The sequence below is a fragment of the Vombatus ursinus genome, unplaced genomic scaffold, assembly GCF_900497805.2.
Source record: "Vombatus ursinus unplaced genomic scaffold, bare-nosed wombat genome assembly UNPS02014801.1, whole genome shotgun sequence".
Classification (NCBI taxonomy): domain Eukaryota; kingdom Metazoa; phylum Chordata; class Mammalia; order Diprotodontia; family Vombatidae; genus Vombatus; species Vombatus ursinus.
This window is the reverse complement of record NW_020954579.1, coordinates 13,380,123-13,396,491: the sequence shown is the minus strand read 5'-3', so window position 1 is coordinate 13,396,491 and position 16,369 is coordinate 13,380,123. Positions and strand designations below refer to the sequence as shown.

The 16,369-nt window shown below is 38.0% G+C and overlaps 1 protein-coding gene across 3 annotated transcripts in view; it reads left to right on the top strand.

Moving 5' to 3' along the window:
- TEX2 (testis expressed 2) overlaps positions 1-16,369 on the top strand; it is a 152,540-nt gene that overhangs the window by 36,100 nt on the left and 100,071 nt on the right. For all 3 annotated transcript variants that reach the window (XM_027872883.1, XM_027872884.1, XM_027872885.1), the window contains exon 2: positions 12,251-13,893. In XM_027872883.1, coding sequence (XP_027728684.1) covers positions 12,289-13,893 — 1,605 coding nt within the window. In that variant the 5' untranslated portion in view covers positions 12,251-12,288. The remainder of the gene's footprint in view (positions 1-12,250; positions 13,894-16,369) is intronic.

The window sequence follows — 16,369 nt, the reverse complement described above, 5'->3', positions numbered from 1 at the left end:
TCAGAGTTGTTTTGATTTGCATTTCTCTAATCAATAGTGATTTAGAGCATTTTTTTTCATGTGACTATAGATAGTTTTAATTTCCTTATCTGAAAACTGCCTGTTCATATCCTTTGACCATTTATCAATTGGGGAATGACTTGTATTCTTATAAATTTGACTTAGTTCTCTATATATTTTAGAAATGAGGCCCTTATAGACTATGCTTTTCTAAATTTGAATTTGTTCAGATCTATAAATGGAACTTATCATAGAATCAGGGTGGTAGGCAAAAGACCTTTAAAAAGCCAAAATTTCAGGGTAGCTTCATTCCTTCAAAAAACGTAATGGTATGTTCTGTGTATACCATGTATGAGATAAAATTTATGCTAGAGAGAACATTTTTGATGAGTATAGACTTGGAATGAAAGTGTCACTTTAAATCAGTGAGACTGACAATGAAAAAACAGTAAGTGTTTATTGCTAGGAATATAAATAGAATCAAGGCAGATCCTACTCATGAGGAACTCATGTTTTTAACTGTGGGAAGCAACACTATGAAGTGCAGCCACAGGGTAGATGGAGAGGCCCTTGGATTACGTAGGTAGTTAAGATGGCAGAAGTGGGGTATGGGGCCAGGACTGTAGGGCATAGAGGTAGGGCTGATAGTAATGCCTACAGGGTCTTAGGATGCAATGGCAGGGTAGATGGTAAGGCCTGGTGGTCTTCCATTTCATTAGAAGGAATGGAGTTGGGGCAGCTAAGTGGTGCAGTGGCTAGAGCTCCAGCCTTGGAGTCAGGAGGACCTGAGTTCAAATCTGGCCTCAGACACTTGATACTTAACTAGCTGTGTGATCCTGGGCAAGTTACTTAACCCCATTGCCTAGCCAAAAAAAAGAAAAAAAGGAATGGAGTTATTGACTCCCATCTTCAACTGTGCTCTGTGAGCAAAGCAGTCCAGTAGCCTGGATGAAGGGAGAAGTGGCAGGGGTTCCTGATGGTGGCAGCTCTTCAAGCTGTCCAGCTGTCTTGAATAGTCTCTGGGTCTGGGCTTTCTGTGAAACTTTCAGGAGTGATTTTTATTAAAGACAATATAGCTTTATAGACAGAGAGCCAGTCTTAATGTCAGAGAGATCTGGGTTCAAATCCTGCCTCTATATACTGGGTATGTGACCTTGGGCAAGTCACTTAACCCCTCATTGACTCTTGCAACTTACTACAACTGTCTGGCAGAATAAGTGCTTATCTGCTTTGGGAGAGGGACCTTCCTCATAGGGTATTCCTTACACCTATGGAATCCCAGGTCTGGTCCAAAAAAATAGCGATAACAACTGATATTTACATGTCACTTGAAAGTTTACAAAGTTATCTTATATACATTTTCTCCCTTGATCTTCAGAAGAGCCTTGTGAGGTAAGTGCTACAGAAAAAGAAACTGAGGCTAACAGCTTATATGACATACTCACAGGATTACCCAGCTAATAAATTCCTGAGGTACAATTTGAGCCCCCTAGTTTTTCTGAATCCAAGTTCAGGATTTTATCTAGTACACAGTGCTGCTTGTGAGGAAGAAATAAGCTGGAAAACAGAAATTTTTAACTGGTAATAAACATTTAAAGAAGATAAGGGATGGTGATACACACAATTTTACAAAGTGCTCATCTAGTCACCCAGAGCCTCTGAAAATGTTGAGATCATACATTTCATTTGTTCAAATGAACTGGAAGAGTGTTGGCTGAAGAGTCAGATTTATATAAAGAAACAAACTTTCTGAAAATGAGACAAGTTACCTGTGAAGGTTATAACACATGTGCTGAGCAACATTGAAATAACTAAGCAACAATTGAGTGACAGAGAAAGCTCTATATATAGGCTCTCCTCCATCCATGTCTGAAAGATATCTGGGAGGGCATTGATCAACACCAAAGAGAAACTGCAGCATGGTCCTCCATCTAGTCCAGGATTACACAAGGGGACAGCTAGAAGACACAGGGCACTCAGAGAATAGGCACTGTAGGGGAAGCATAAGCCAGTGTTAGTCATGGTAAATGGCCAGAAGCCTTCAGGTGCTCAGAATGCGCAGCATCCATTCTTTTTCTTTTTTGCTTTTTAGTGAGGGGATCAGGGTTAAGTGACTTGCCCAGGGTCACACAGCTAGTAAATGTTAAGTGTCTGTGGCTGGCAGCATCCATTCTTACAGGTCCAGAAGCCTGTGGGTTTTCTGAGCTGAGGTGTGCCAGCAGGATTGATCTAAACCCTGATCTTACAGGGTATGTGAGGAGTGAAGACCAGGCAGAGTCAGGGGAGGCTGAAGCCAGCATTCAGTAATTGTAAGGACTAATGCCTGTCGGAGGAGTAGCAGGGGACAGAGTCAGCACCCTTAACCCATCAGCCGGGGAGATGAGAACAGTGCGTGCCTTCGAGTGCTCAGGGGCATCAGTAGACAGGGCTGGTTCAGTAACCTGAAGCACATGCTGGGGGTCCCTGCAAGAGGCCCAACACCAGTGTCATCTCCAGCACCTGACTCTTCAGGACACAGGAGAGGACAGAACCAATCCTTGGTTGAATCCCAAATTGAAAACAGCCAAGAATGTCATACCCAAAATCCAATGTTTCTGAGTCACAGAAAAATTACAGCCAAGATGCAAAAACCCAAGACCATGCAGCAGCTCAGCCAATCAAGACCAGGCCTTCTCTTCTGAACAAGCTACTGTCATTAACCTTATGGGAGCTTTACATATGCCCAAGTAGCAGTCGTGATTCTTCTAGCATTAAATGGCTGTGGTAGCTGTAGCTCCTTCCATATCAATGTACGGGCAGCCAGGCAAGAAGTCAAATGAAGAGTGGCCCAAAATTCTGAGTCTTGTGTTATTCAGGTGTTCTTCTCTTAAAAAAAAGAATATAGAATGGGGAGGGGGAGTGGAGGGGACTGATTATTTCACTTGTCTTTTTTAGTGTCAGCTTTTTATATGGGAAAAATTGGAGTAGGAGTACCAGATTAATATGAGAACTTAACCTTTAGGGTGAAAAAAAAAAAAGAAAATCACCTAAAAAACTAGGGTTAGTTTTCTGATGTGGAAGTCTTTTAAATAGTTGTTTTTATTGATCATTTTCCCCCCCATTAAGGAATACTGAATGTAGAATAAAGAAGTGTCCTAAGAAATTCAAGGAACTAAGGGACTTTGTAATTGTAGTACTGATATTTATTTACTTATTAAAAAAAGATTTGTGTAAACTATAATAAATAGAGTTTTTATAAATCTTCCCCCAAGTGACTATTCTGCAACTCCTTTAAATAAGAGAAATCTTGGAATACAGTATATCAAAAGGACAAAAATAGCAACTTAGAACTCAAAATAATGCAACGTTGCAAAACAGAACATAATTCCATAGTAGAGAAAATGGACATTTAATGAAATAGAAGACTTTCAAACATTTCTGATGAAGAGAGAAGAGTTGGGTAAAATCTTTGAAATGCAAACACAGAAGACGAGAAATCTAGAAAGGTAAATAAATTAGCTCAATTGGAAGCTGCTAAATAATATTGAAGTCTTACATGCCAGTAGATGAAAAGAGTCAAGGACCCCATCAGAATCCCACTTTCTTGAAGGGTCCTAGAAGGATCTAAGAAAGAGAAACACAAAGTTTACAAGTGTTTTTACTGTGTTGTTGGTTTTAAGGGAGGGAGGAAAAAGAGAGTGAAATAAAGGAATACAGTATGGGAAGGAATAAGGAGGAAATTTAATGTTTGCCAAAAATGAGATGTGCTAGAACATGCAAATGTGGAGGAAACTTTTGGAGAAGCAGGCATCTCATGAACCTATTATCTTAACCAGACAAAGGGGCAGTTGAAAACAACATTTATGTAGTTTGGTATAAGAAGAGAAGTATCATGGAGTACAAGTGGATAGAGGACTAGACTTGGAGTCAGGAAAATCTAAGTTCAAATCTTAGTCCAGAACTTCCTAGTTGGGCAAGTTACTTAACCTCTCTATGTCTCAGTTTCCTCATTTGTAAAATGAGGAGGTTGGACTCACTGGCCTCTGAAGTTGCTTCCATTTCTAAACATATGATCTTGTCACCGTAAATACATTAAGTCCAAATAACGTGTGGGGAGAGAGGAGTTTAAGAAGGGAAGCAGAGTCAGGGAGAGGACAGTCACCTTTGGAGAGTGGAGCACAAATGGGGGAAAGGGCGAAGTGAAGTGACAAGTGGGAAGAAACCACTTTTGTTACATTGCTACTGTAGACTAAGTTTCCTCCCTTTTTTCCTCCTCACCTTCTTTCTGAAAAATACGGGAGGAGAAAGTGTATGAGGATATGGAAGGAAATAAACAATCGTAACCAAGAATGTAAGTGGAATAAATTCATTGATTGAACAAAGGTAGCAGAATGAATTAGACAGTAGAATCCAAGAGTGTGTTGTTTATAAGAAAGATATTTGAAATATAAAGGTTCATACAGTTAAAATGAGGTGCTGGAACAGAACTTGTTATGCCTTAGGGTAATTCCAAAAAGCAGGTTTGACAATCATGATCAGACAAGACAACAGTAAAAATATACATGGTTAAAAGAGATAAGTCAGGAAACTGCATTATAATTAAAGGTATCAAGAAACACTGAAATAATTTCAGTACTTAATATATTATGTACTGAATGGCGTAATATCTAAGAGTACTTAAAGGAAAAGCTAATTGAGTTACAGGAAGAAATAGAAGAATTAGACAGCAAAATTATAATAGTTTAGGGACCTCAGTGTGCCCCTTTCATTCATTCAAGTTGACTGCTTTTTCTAAGAGTTGCAAAATAAGTAATTCATTATTGTATTACGTCGAAATCAACAACATATGTTGTCAGTTGTCAGTTTGTTTCTGCAGAATTTATCTGTTTTGTGTTTAAATTTCTTTGTCCATGTTACTTTTACCCAATAGAATCTAAGTTCTGTGAAGTCAGGGCAAGAATAGTTAAGCTTATTGTTTGTATTAAATTTTTGGTTATTCTTGTTCTAATGCCTCATAGTAACTTAGGGATGAACCCTAGGCTACGAAAGGTTATACCAGCAAGACGAAAGCTCTGGCAGGTTCCGTAGATGGGGAAGGCCCATTGCAGATCTAGTGATAGACTGTCTCTCTGGTCCAAGGAGCAGCCTCACTGAACTGAGAGAGAGGCCCATCACAGGGTAATGAATTTGTGTCAGTTCTCAGAGATCATCTCCAAGGTCATAGAAAGGCCCTGAGGTGCTTTGGTGGAGGCAGTACCTACGAGGATGAAATCATAGATCTTTGAAATATTGCAGACAATTGGGATAAGAAAGCAAAAGGATTGATAGCCAGAATTCTGATGATTAAACAGATATCCACATTGAATACCAAATTACAAATTAAATGGAAACATAATGTTAACTATCTTCATTTTGACTTACTTTTAGTAATCTTGGTAGTAGTGTACCAAACTTTAAAGACTAATACTGTAGATCAGCTATTTACAAGCAGAGCAGCTTCTTAAAAAATAAACTCTTGAAAACTCCTGAATTGTAAGTGGGTGGGGCAGTGACTAAGAGTGAAACAAGCATTTATTATTACTATGTGCCAGGCCCTGTGTACACTTTAAAGATCACACTTTACAGATGTGATCTCACTTAATCCTAATAACCACTCTTTGAGGTAGATGCTATTATCCCCATTTTTTCAATTGAGAAAACTGAGGCAGACAGCGGTGAAGTGACTTGCTTAGGATTCCACAGCTAATAAGTATCTGAGGTTTGGTTTAAATCACCTCTTCCTAACTCCAGGCCCAATACTCTATCACTGTATCATCTAGTTGTCAAAATGTAAAAACATGATGAACTAAAACGTAAATATTTTTAAAATAATTATTTTGAGAAACTACTACAAGGATTCCATTGAGATTTTCTTTTAAGTGAAAGATTCTGCTTCTTTTTGAGTGTCACTAATCTAGGCCAACTTTTTTTTTTTTTAAATAAATGAAGAAACCAAGGGCCGGAGAGGTTAAAAAAAAAAACTTGTCAAAGTCACACAGAAAGTTTAGCAGCAGAGCTGGGGCTGGAACCCAAGTCTCCTAACTCTTTGTTCAGTGGTCTTTCTTTTGTTGTGTTTTTTTTTAACTGTCCCTGCCTTTTATCCTTATTTCCTAAGAAGCAGTTTGGGAATGATAATGTGCTTTATGATGACAAATACTACCAAAAATACAAATTTCCAACCATGATATCTTGGCTTTTTTGGGTATGAGGACAAAATTTTGGAAGGAATACAGAAAGGATCCTTATGAAATAATTTATCCTTTAGCAATCCATTTTTTAAAGTTCATATCAATTACTTTTTATAAGATCTTATATTTTGGGGGTCCTGTGGCAACATGGTCAAGCAGATGTGCCCAGTACCTTGGACATACAGTGTGTTGACTGATACTGGATCCTTCTTTTGACCCTAAGAACAACTACAGTTTTTAGATGACCTCAGCTAGTTTTTTGGGAAATTCAGACATAAGTAACTTGAATGCTTCTTTCTCATCTAATCACGGGGAGTTCTTATGCTAACATCTGCATGGATTTAATTATAGGCTCTATGGGATAAAGTTAAAGTAATGTTGTGAATTGCTCCCTGTATTCTTTTCGTATAGGTCTACTTGTTTTTGTCATCCAAGTAGACATGCATTTGGGTCCTTAGTCCCATAGGAAGACACTAGATGTTCTCATGGTCTCTTGGGAAGTTTTTGTTAGCTAGATGCAGCCACTGTGGCTGGGCTCTACTCCTCCAGGCACACAGGCGTGTGTAGTACCAGTGGGAGCTTGCTTTTAATAGCTCTGCTTTTTAGGAGTTGAGATGTAGAACTTCATACAAAGCTTTACTTTTCTGAGATCCACCTTATTGTCTCTGCAGAAATGTCTGATGTGTATCATGGCCTATTGGGGTACTTTATTGGAGCAGTAATAATGATGATATTAAATTAGAAGGCAACAGGGTCAATTAACACCCATAATTATTGGCACAAATGTTTCGCCATCGAGAATTGTACTAGCAAAGCATTTTTACCAGCCCCTTCTCAATTATAATACTGATCCTTTCTTTCCTTTTCAAATAAACTTTATTGATCACCAAAATTTCCCTTAATATCTCTCCCTCTCCTAGAGAATCATTCCATATAATAAATAACATTTTTAAGGGAAAAAAATCAGTAAAACTGGTCAATGTATTAAAAAAAAAGTCTGAAAATATGTACAGGATACTATGTCTGTGGACCTCCTATCTCTGCCAAGGAGTGGGATGGGAGTTGCTTCTCCTATGCCTTTTGGACCCATACCAGTTCTTTGTAATTTTGCTGCTAACACTTTTTTTTTTTTTGATGGTTCTTTCCATTTACATTCTTGTCATTGTGTGTATTGTTTTCTTGACTCAGTTTACTTAATTCTACATCAGTTCAGTTCTGATGAGTCTTTACATGCTTAGTCATTTCTTACAACACAATATTGTATTACATTTGTGTACTACAGTTTGTTTTAGGCATTCTCTGTCATATTTTAAAGTTTTATATGTGTTTATTGATGTCTTCTGTTTCTTTTATCATAGTTATCTCCAGTGTTCATCCACTTTCCCTCCCAGAGAGCCACCCCATATAACAAATAGTATTTTTAAAGAGGGGGTAAAATCAGTACAATTGAGCAATAAAAAAGTCTGAAAACCTGTGCAATGTATAGCATCTGTGGACCTTTCACTTTCAGGAAGGAGTGGTTTCGGGGTATCCTCTCATATCTCTTGATTTGTGCCATGCTTGATCTATGTAATTTTGTTACAATCACTTTTCATTTTGTGGTGGGTGCTTATTTTGTCCATTTATGTTGTTGAAGTTATTAGGTATACTGTTTTCTCTGCCCTGCTTACTTCAGTTCCTGAAGTTCCTGTAAATCTTTCCATGCTTCTCTGTGTTTTCATTCCACATATCATATCTTATAGCACAGTAATATTCCATTACATTAATTTATGGCAATTTACCTAGCCATTCCCCAATCAACATCTACTTTGTTTCCGATTTTTTTGCTATCATGAAAAAGTCCTGTTATAAATGTTTTGGTATATATAGGGAGAACCAATCTTTCTTTCTTTTTTTTTTTTTTGCGGAGGCGATCAGGGTTAAGTGACTTGCCCAAGGTCACACGGCTAGTAAGTGTTAACTGTCTGAGACTAGATTTGAATTCAGGTCCTCCTGACTCCAAGGCCAGAGCTCTATTCACTGTGCCACCTAGCTGCCCCGAGAGCCCATCTTTCTTAACAGAAGACATCACATCTATTACCAAAAGAGAAAACCAGTGACCCCTGCAGATAGAGACCAATTACATATCTATGTATTTTATACAAAGCATTCATAGCTTATATAACTGTATATCCAACAAAACAATATGCTGGCTGAGGAGCAAAAAGGACGTGTTAAAAGTTTCAGAAGTGGAAAGATGACCTAATTGATTTGATACTAAACCTCCTGAGAAAGCCATAACATTTATACTGCCTTTATTGATTATCACAAAGCCTTTACCTTAGGTCCCCACTCATGGCTTGTTCACAAGCTAATTACATGTTTGTGTACTTTATACAAAGCAAACACAGCTTGTATAACTTAGAGGGGGAAAAAAAGAAAACAATATATCAGTGGGTCCATAGAACAAATCATACAAACAATTGATGACAATGAGACATACCAAATTTTTGAGAGGCAGCCAAAGTAGTCCCTCGACACTTAAATGTGTCTCAAAAACTTTCTTTAGTGAAAGACAGAGAGCTGATTAATGCATTGGTTGTGGAACTAAAAAACAAAAACACTAGCCCAGAAAAGTTATTTTTAAGTAAGAACTCCCAATTAAACACCAAAAGAAATCCTTAAAATGAAGGAAGAAATTAGCAGAATTGAAAGCAAAAAAAAACCATTGACTTAAATAAAACTGAGGAAAACCATTCACTCATTTGATTAAAAAAAAAAAGCCAAATTACCAATGTACAAAAAGAAAAAGATGAACTCAGCCAATGAAACAGAAATAAAAGAAATTATTAGGAATTTTTTTTTGCTCAGTTATATGCCGGTAAAACTGACAGTCTAAATGAAATGGATAAATACTTACAAGAATCTAAATGTACAGATTAAAAGAACGAGAAAAGAAAACTCAACTCAATCTTAGAAAAATAAATTGAACAAACCATAAATGAAATTTCAAAGAAAAAACTTCAGGACTAGATGAATTTACAAGAGAATTCTATCAGACACCTAAAGAACATTTAATTTAAATATTACACAAACTTAAAAAAAAATAAAATAAGTCCTACCAAATTCCTTCCATGATGCAAATATGGTCTTGTTTAACCTAGGGAGAGTCAAAACAGAGAAAGAACCTATAGACTTAATATCCCTAAAGACTACTGATACAAATTTTAAATAAAATATTAGCAAGAGTATGGCAACCTCTCAGAAAGATTACCTACTAAAACTAGATTGGAATACAAGGCTGGTTTAATATTAGTAAAACAAAAATTGGCCATGTTAGTAACAAAAGTAACAACATCACGTGATTATGTCAATAGATGCAAAAAAAGCTTTTGATAAGATTCAACATTCATTCCTGTTTAAAATACTAGAAAGCATGGGAATAAATGGATCTTTCTGAACTATGACTAGTGGTATCTAATTGAAACCAAAGAGTCAGCTTTATATGTCATGGGGATAAACTAGAGGCTTTTCTAATTAAGTTCATGGGTAAAAGCAGGGATATCCATTCTCATCATTAGTATTCAAAATAGCATTAGAGATGCTAGCTATAACAATAAGGCCACAAAATTGAGGGAAATAAGCCTGGACAAAGAAGTAAAATTGTCACTTTTTGCAGATGATATGATGATTTACTTAGGGAACCCTAGAGAGTCTACTAAAAACTAATTGAAACAATTCAGCAAAGTTGTAGGATACAAAGTAAAGCCCACATAAATCATTAACATTTCTGTAATTACTAACAAAATCCAGCAGGAAGATAATAGAGAAATTCCACTTTACAATAACTACAGAAAATATAAAATGCTTAGGTTTCTACTTGCCAAGACATACAAAGGAAATACATAAACACCATCACAAAACATTCGTTACAGAAATTGAGACATCTTCACATTGGTAGACTAAACCAGTATACTACCAATGACAATACTACCTAAATTAATTTACTTATTCAGTACCATGCCATTAAGACTGCTAAAAGGTTACTTTATAGAGTTAGAAAAAAAAAATGAGTGTAATCATTCAAGGAAGGATCATTTCTGGGTTTGTTGTAACATAAAATTGAAATGCTTTTGTATTAATAAAATCATTGTAGCTAGATTTCAAAGAGAAACAGTAAATTGGGTTAAAAATCTTTGCAGCAAATGTCTCTGAAAAAGGTCAACTATCCAAGATGTATAGGGAACTGATAAAAAGTTTGTGTGAGTAAGAGTCACTCCTCAGTGGATCAATAGATAAAGGATGCAAACAAGCAGCTATTAATAGCCATGTGAAAGAATGCTCTCAATCACCCATAAGAGAAACACAGATTATAACACCTCTAAGATTTCATCTCATACCATTCATATTGGTAAAGACGACAAAAGACAAGAATGATAAGTGATGGATCTGTGAGAACACCAATGGCAGTCAGCAAGTGCTTATTAAGCATATTACTATTAATTTATTATTACGTATTACTGCTATGTGCTAGGCACATAGAATGTTGGTGTAGCTATTCAGCAGTCCTACCATTCTAGGAAACAATTTGAATTACACTACTGTGATATTACCAAACTCAGCTCCCACTGCTCCTGAACACAGACTCTGCTTTCTATCCAGTCTGGTCTTTTTCCTGCCCTCTGAATATACCATGTTTAGTTCCTGCCTCAGCCACACCTTTCCTGTCTGATTCAATGCCTTCCTTGGGCCTCTCTGCCTATCCAAATCCTGCCCAACATTCTTGATTGCCCAGCCCAAGTCATTCCATCTTCGTGGGGCTTTCTCTGAGCGTCTCAACCCACTCTGATATCTGTTTCTAGGGCACTTCCTACCAGTCATTTGGCACTGAATCTTTTCATTTATTAATGATAGAGTTGAGCAAGATGTTACAGAATGTCTTACAACATTTTTTGTATTGCAGCTTAGGTTTGTTTATAACTTTGCACGTGTGTGTTTTATGTCCATAACAACATTGTAAGTTCCTAGAAGGTAGGCACCTTGTCTTACGTTTGTCATAGGATTTGATATTGTACAGGGCCTTCAGGGCCCTTCTGATCCAACCCTTTCACTTTACAGGTGAAGAAATAGTCACAAACAGGTGAAGTCATTTGCCTAAGGTCACACAATAAGTGGCAGAATGAGAATTCGAATCCAAGTCCTATGACTCTAGCTACATTTTTCTTTCCATGCAACACTGAAGCTGCTTTCTCTTGTCTCACTCACAGTACTGATGGGTACATTTTGGGAACTAAGACTCAAGTGGTTGAGTATAACTGTGGTACCATAATTTATGTGTTCCTTCATTTGTCAAATTTTAAACTCATTTACAGTCATTTGACTTTGCCTTAGTTCTCTTTAGGACATGGATCCGTGTGCTATTTATGCCTGCTGAAGCATTTTGGCTTCTTAATTAGCATATTAAAAAAATTAAACCCATATATACTTGAAGTCTTTATATACTTAGAAACTTTCTTGCTCGTTCTTGTTTTATGACAAGATTTTATAAGCATCTGGGGATGAAAGACAAATGATTATAAATATCACTTTGAAAAGTTCACTTGAGGTAATAGCCTTCCTGAGTCTGGTTAGTTTCTTTAGATAGAAAACCACTGGTGAAATATGACATTTCAGGATTCTTCATGACCCAATTTTATCCTGTTGGATTTATGTATTGATAGCAGTGATGATGTCCAGCTTGCTAGTATACTAAACCCTGAAAGATGGAATCATTAATATGAACAAGCCATAGAAAAGAGGGGAAACAAAAAAAAAGCTTAGCTGTCATGGCAAGAATAAGGATGGTAAAGTTCTTAATAATGTTTGACTTGATTGATAACAAATGATTTAGTTTTCACTAAACAAATTATAGTTAATTCATGGAATTGCAGGAAGTTAGGAATAGTGAATGCTTGCCAAAGTAAAAGTGTAATTGCCATTTGAGTGGTTTGTGTCTGTAAATGTCAATGTCTCTTAATGAGAAATTTGCCTTTTGATTTCTCTTTCTCCTAATGTTCTCTTCACAGAGCCTGAAACTGTGTGAGGGCAGTGAGCACAGACGGCAATGACAAGTCTGAATAGTAGCCATGCAGAGAAAACTAATGATATGCCAAAACCATCATCAGCCCCCAAAGTACAGGTCCAAAGATCACTTTCACGAGATACCATCACCATTCACTTCTCAGCATCTGGGAAGGAAGAAAAAGAGGAGGAGGAGGATTTCAGGGAACCTCCTGATGAAGAGTTTGACGACCAAAGCATTGTAACTGCTCTTGAAGCCAAGGAAGACTTGTTCTTTGAACGGGGGCACCATGACTTTGCTGGCCCTGCTACCTCACCTGTCATGGCAGTTGTACAGTCTGTGTCCTCCCCTTCTCCTGTTTTGCCCGTCGCTGAGAGTGCTCTAAAATCATTGGAATCCTCTCTGTCCCCAGCATCTTCTCTATCAGGCCTCATAGTGAGCTCACCCAGTGTGTCATCTCTATCAGAGCAGAAAACCAGTTCCTCCTCTCCATTGTCCTCTCCTTCCAAGTCTCCTGTTCTGTCATCCAGTGCCTCTTCCTCCACCCTTTCTAGTGCAAAACCCTTCATGAGCCTTGTCAAGTCCCTCTCGACAGAGGTGGAGCCAAAAGAATCCCCACACCCCCCCAGGCACCGGCACTTGATGAAAACTCTAGTCAAGTCTCTGTCCACAGATACTTCCAAGCAGGAACTGGACACTCTCTCCTATAAGCCACCTGACTCCAAACTGAATTTACACCTCTTCAAGCAGTTTACTCAGCCACGAAACACAGGGGGAGATTCCAAGACGGCTCCTTCTTCCCCACTGACTTCTCCCTCGGATACTAGATCCTTTTTTAAAGTGCCCGAAATGGAAGCTAAAATTGAAGATACTAAACGGCGCCTTTCTGAAGTCATCTATGAGCCTTTTCAGCTCCTTAGCAAAATTATTGGGGAGGAAAGTAGTAGCCACAGGCCCAAAGCCTTATCTTCAAGTGCTTCAGAGCTCTCCAATCTTTCCAGCTTGAATGGCCCCTTGGAAAGCAATAACAACTACAGCATCAAAGAAGAGGAATGTGACTGGGAGGGTGACTGTGATGGAAGTGACTCCAATGTTAGTAGGAGTGAGTTCCCTAAGCCCGCTGAAGAATTGGTAAAGGAGGTGGAACTACAGGGCTCTCAAGTCAGCAGTGTCAAGGATGCAAGTGCAAAGACTGCCTCATCGGTACTTGAAAAATGTTCTTTGTCAGCCTTAGTCAGCAAAGAAGACGAAGAGTTTTGTGAGCTGTATGCTGAGGACTTTGACCTGGATGCTGAAGAAGAAAATAAAATTGATAAGCCCCTAGACATTTCTCTCAAGCCAGGGATGCTTGAGGAAAATAATACCGTACTTGACAGTGAACATGAAATGAATTTGTACATGCAGCAGCCTAAACTACCAACGAAGACACTATACTTCCTTATTTTGTTAGTCTATGCGTACCTTATACTCCCTCTTCCCAGTTATGTGAGTGGACTCTGCTTGGGATTTGGTCTCGGATTTATGATTGCGGTCTGTGTGATTTGGTTTTTTACACCGTCAAGTGCTCATAAATATCACAGGCTACATACAAGCCTAAAACACTGGAATACAGAATCTCTGGATATCAAAGAACCGGAAATTCTGAAGGTGAGAATTCTTAACTGATCTTTTACTTAAGAAGCAAGTGATTGTGATTCCAGCATCCTTGCGACAGGTGAGCATCATTTAAAGTGGTAGTGTTCCAATGAGCTCTGGAGATAAGAAGACAAGTTTATTAACCCTACCATGTTACAAGACTGTGTATATAATGTACTTTTGTAAACTATGCAGTCTATCTGAAATGTCAGTTTATGTGCTGTATGATTATTTAACTATTACCTGAAGAAGAAGGTAAAAAGACAACCAGTATTTATCGAACTTGGTTGAGAAATGAGACAATATTATCCCTCTAAACTTGAGGGCTTTTAAAGACACTCTTGTGAGTGCCTAACTTATCCTCATCCTTGAGGTAGGTAACTCTGACAAGAAGTTGGCCTTTTTTTTTTTTTCTTTCTTGGTGGAAACAATTTAGTCCTGAGTGTCTGAATGGCCTTGTGTGATCACAGTCATACATTGTCATTCACTCACCTGGGCACCTTTAGTTAGTGACTCATAGCTCTAACACTTGAAGATTTAAGGAAGTTTTATTAGTGATCTTGTTCAACTCAGTTACAGCAGCAGAAGTCTTTTCTGGAAGGTCCAATAACCTGTGGGCAGGTTTTCCATGCAAACTTCCTAGATGTGTGAAAGTCCTAGCATGTGCAGTTTTGGCATCAAGAAATACTGATATTCTTGGAATACTACCCTATAAGCCATAAATTTGTGCTGCTGTGAAGCAATCCTAGGCTTATAGGCCAAGAGCTGGAAGAGATTTTAGAGGTTATCTGATTCAAGCTCCTCATTTACCCACCAGGAAAATGGGACCCATAGAGGTTTAGTGACTTGTTCCATGTCACTCAGAATCAATATTTGAACTCAGAGCCTGTGACTACATTCCTCTCTCTTTTAATTACCCTGTGCTGCCTAATTCAGTTCACAAAATTTCATATTCCTACAGTGTGCGCAGATACTGAGGGAAATCCAAGGTTTAGCTAAGATACAATCAACAAATATTTATTAAGTACTTTGTGTCAGATATTGTGTCAGGTGCTGGAAATTCAAAAATGAAAAATGAAACTGTTTCTACCCTCAGGAAGCCTACATTTTCTCATTTTCACCATATAGATATAATAGTACATACAAAATATGTATATGCATATACATGCATGTGTGTGTCTGTGTGTAGGACTCTTGGTGAAGAAAGCACTTAGCCGCTGGAGGGTGGTCAAGCCCAAGCTGACTATAGAAGGAAACTAGGGATTTTTATAGGAGGGAAAGCATCCTAGGCTAGTGCAAAGATACAGAGGTGGGAGATAATATTATATTCTTACTAATATTAATGTAATAAAATAAATAAGAGAGAAGAAGAAATTTTAAAAGGGGATGCAGTCAAGCCAAAGCTAATTATAGAACTAAAATTTAAAAAAAAAAACTTTAAAAATTCAAGCTATACATAGTGAAGATTCCTAGTCTCATATTACTAGATGATATTTTTCTGTTCTTCTTTGTATAGGAAAATGTTCATGTTTCATGCTTGCCAAGTCTTAATAATAAGGAAAATTTTAGTGAGAAAAAAAGAATCACTTTGGCAGCAGTGTGTAGGATAGATTGGAGGGAGGAAGGACTTAAGGAAGGGAGACCAATTAAGAATTCTTACAATAGTCCAGATGAAAGGTGATGTGAGTCTGAACTAGGGTGCTGACTCTTGGAATGGAAATAGAGATGGATTTGAGAGATACTATAGAGGTAGAATTGACAAGACTTAGCCGTGGATTGAATATGAGGGAGGAGAGAGGGCAGAAAATGAAAGATGCCTCTGAGGTTACAAACCTGAGTTCATAATGGGAAGTAACCTTGATAGAAATAGAGAAGTCTGGAAGAGGGATTTGTTTGGAGGGAAAGAGAATGAGTTGTGTTGCAGACATACTGAGTTTGATGCTGATGACAGATCCAGTTGGAAATATCCATTGGGCTTTTTGTGTTGTCGGACTGGTGCTCAGGAGAGTAGCACTAGATGTATACATCCCTGGATCGTAGATTTAGAGCTTGCAGGGTTTTCAAAGGCCATTAAGTTCAACCAGCTCATTTTACAGATGAGGAAACTGAGACCCAGAGCAGTTACCTGCCTTGCCCAGGGCCACACAGCTAGTAAGTGTCTGGGGCAGGATTCAAACTCAAATTTTTGTCTTCCATTACACCATGCTGTGTCTCCAGGATCTGGGAGTCATATGCAAAGAAATGGTGATTATACCTGTGGGACCTAATGAAGTCACTGAGACAGAATGTAGAGAGAGAAGTGGGTTCTGGACAGAGCATGAGATACATTCAGAGGTGGGTGTATGTGTGAGATAGATGATCATACAGCAAAAGAGACTGAGAAAGGTCCCCTGACCTCATACAGCTTATGTTGGGAAATAAGATACTTACACAAATAGCTGTGACACAAAGCAAGTGCTTGAGAGGTGCCAAAAATGTGTTAGGAGAG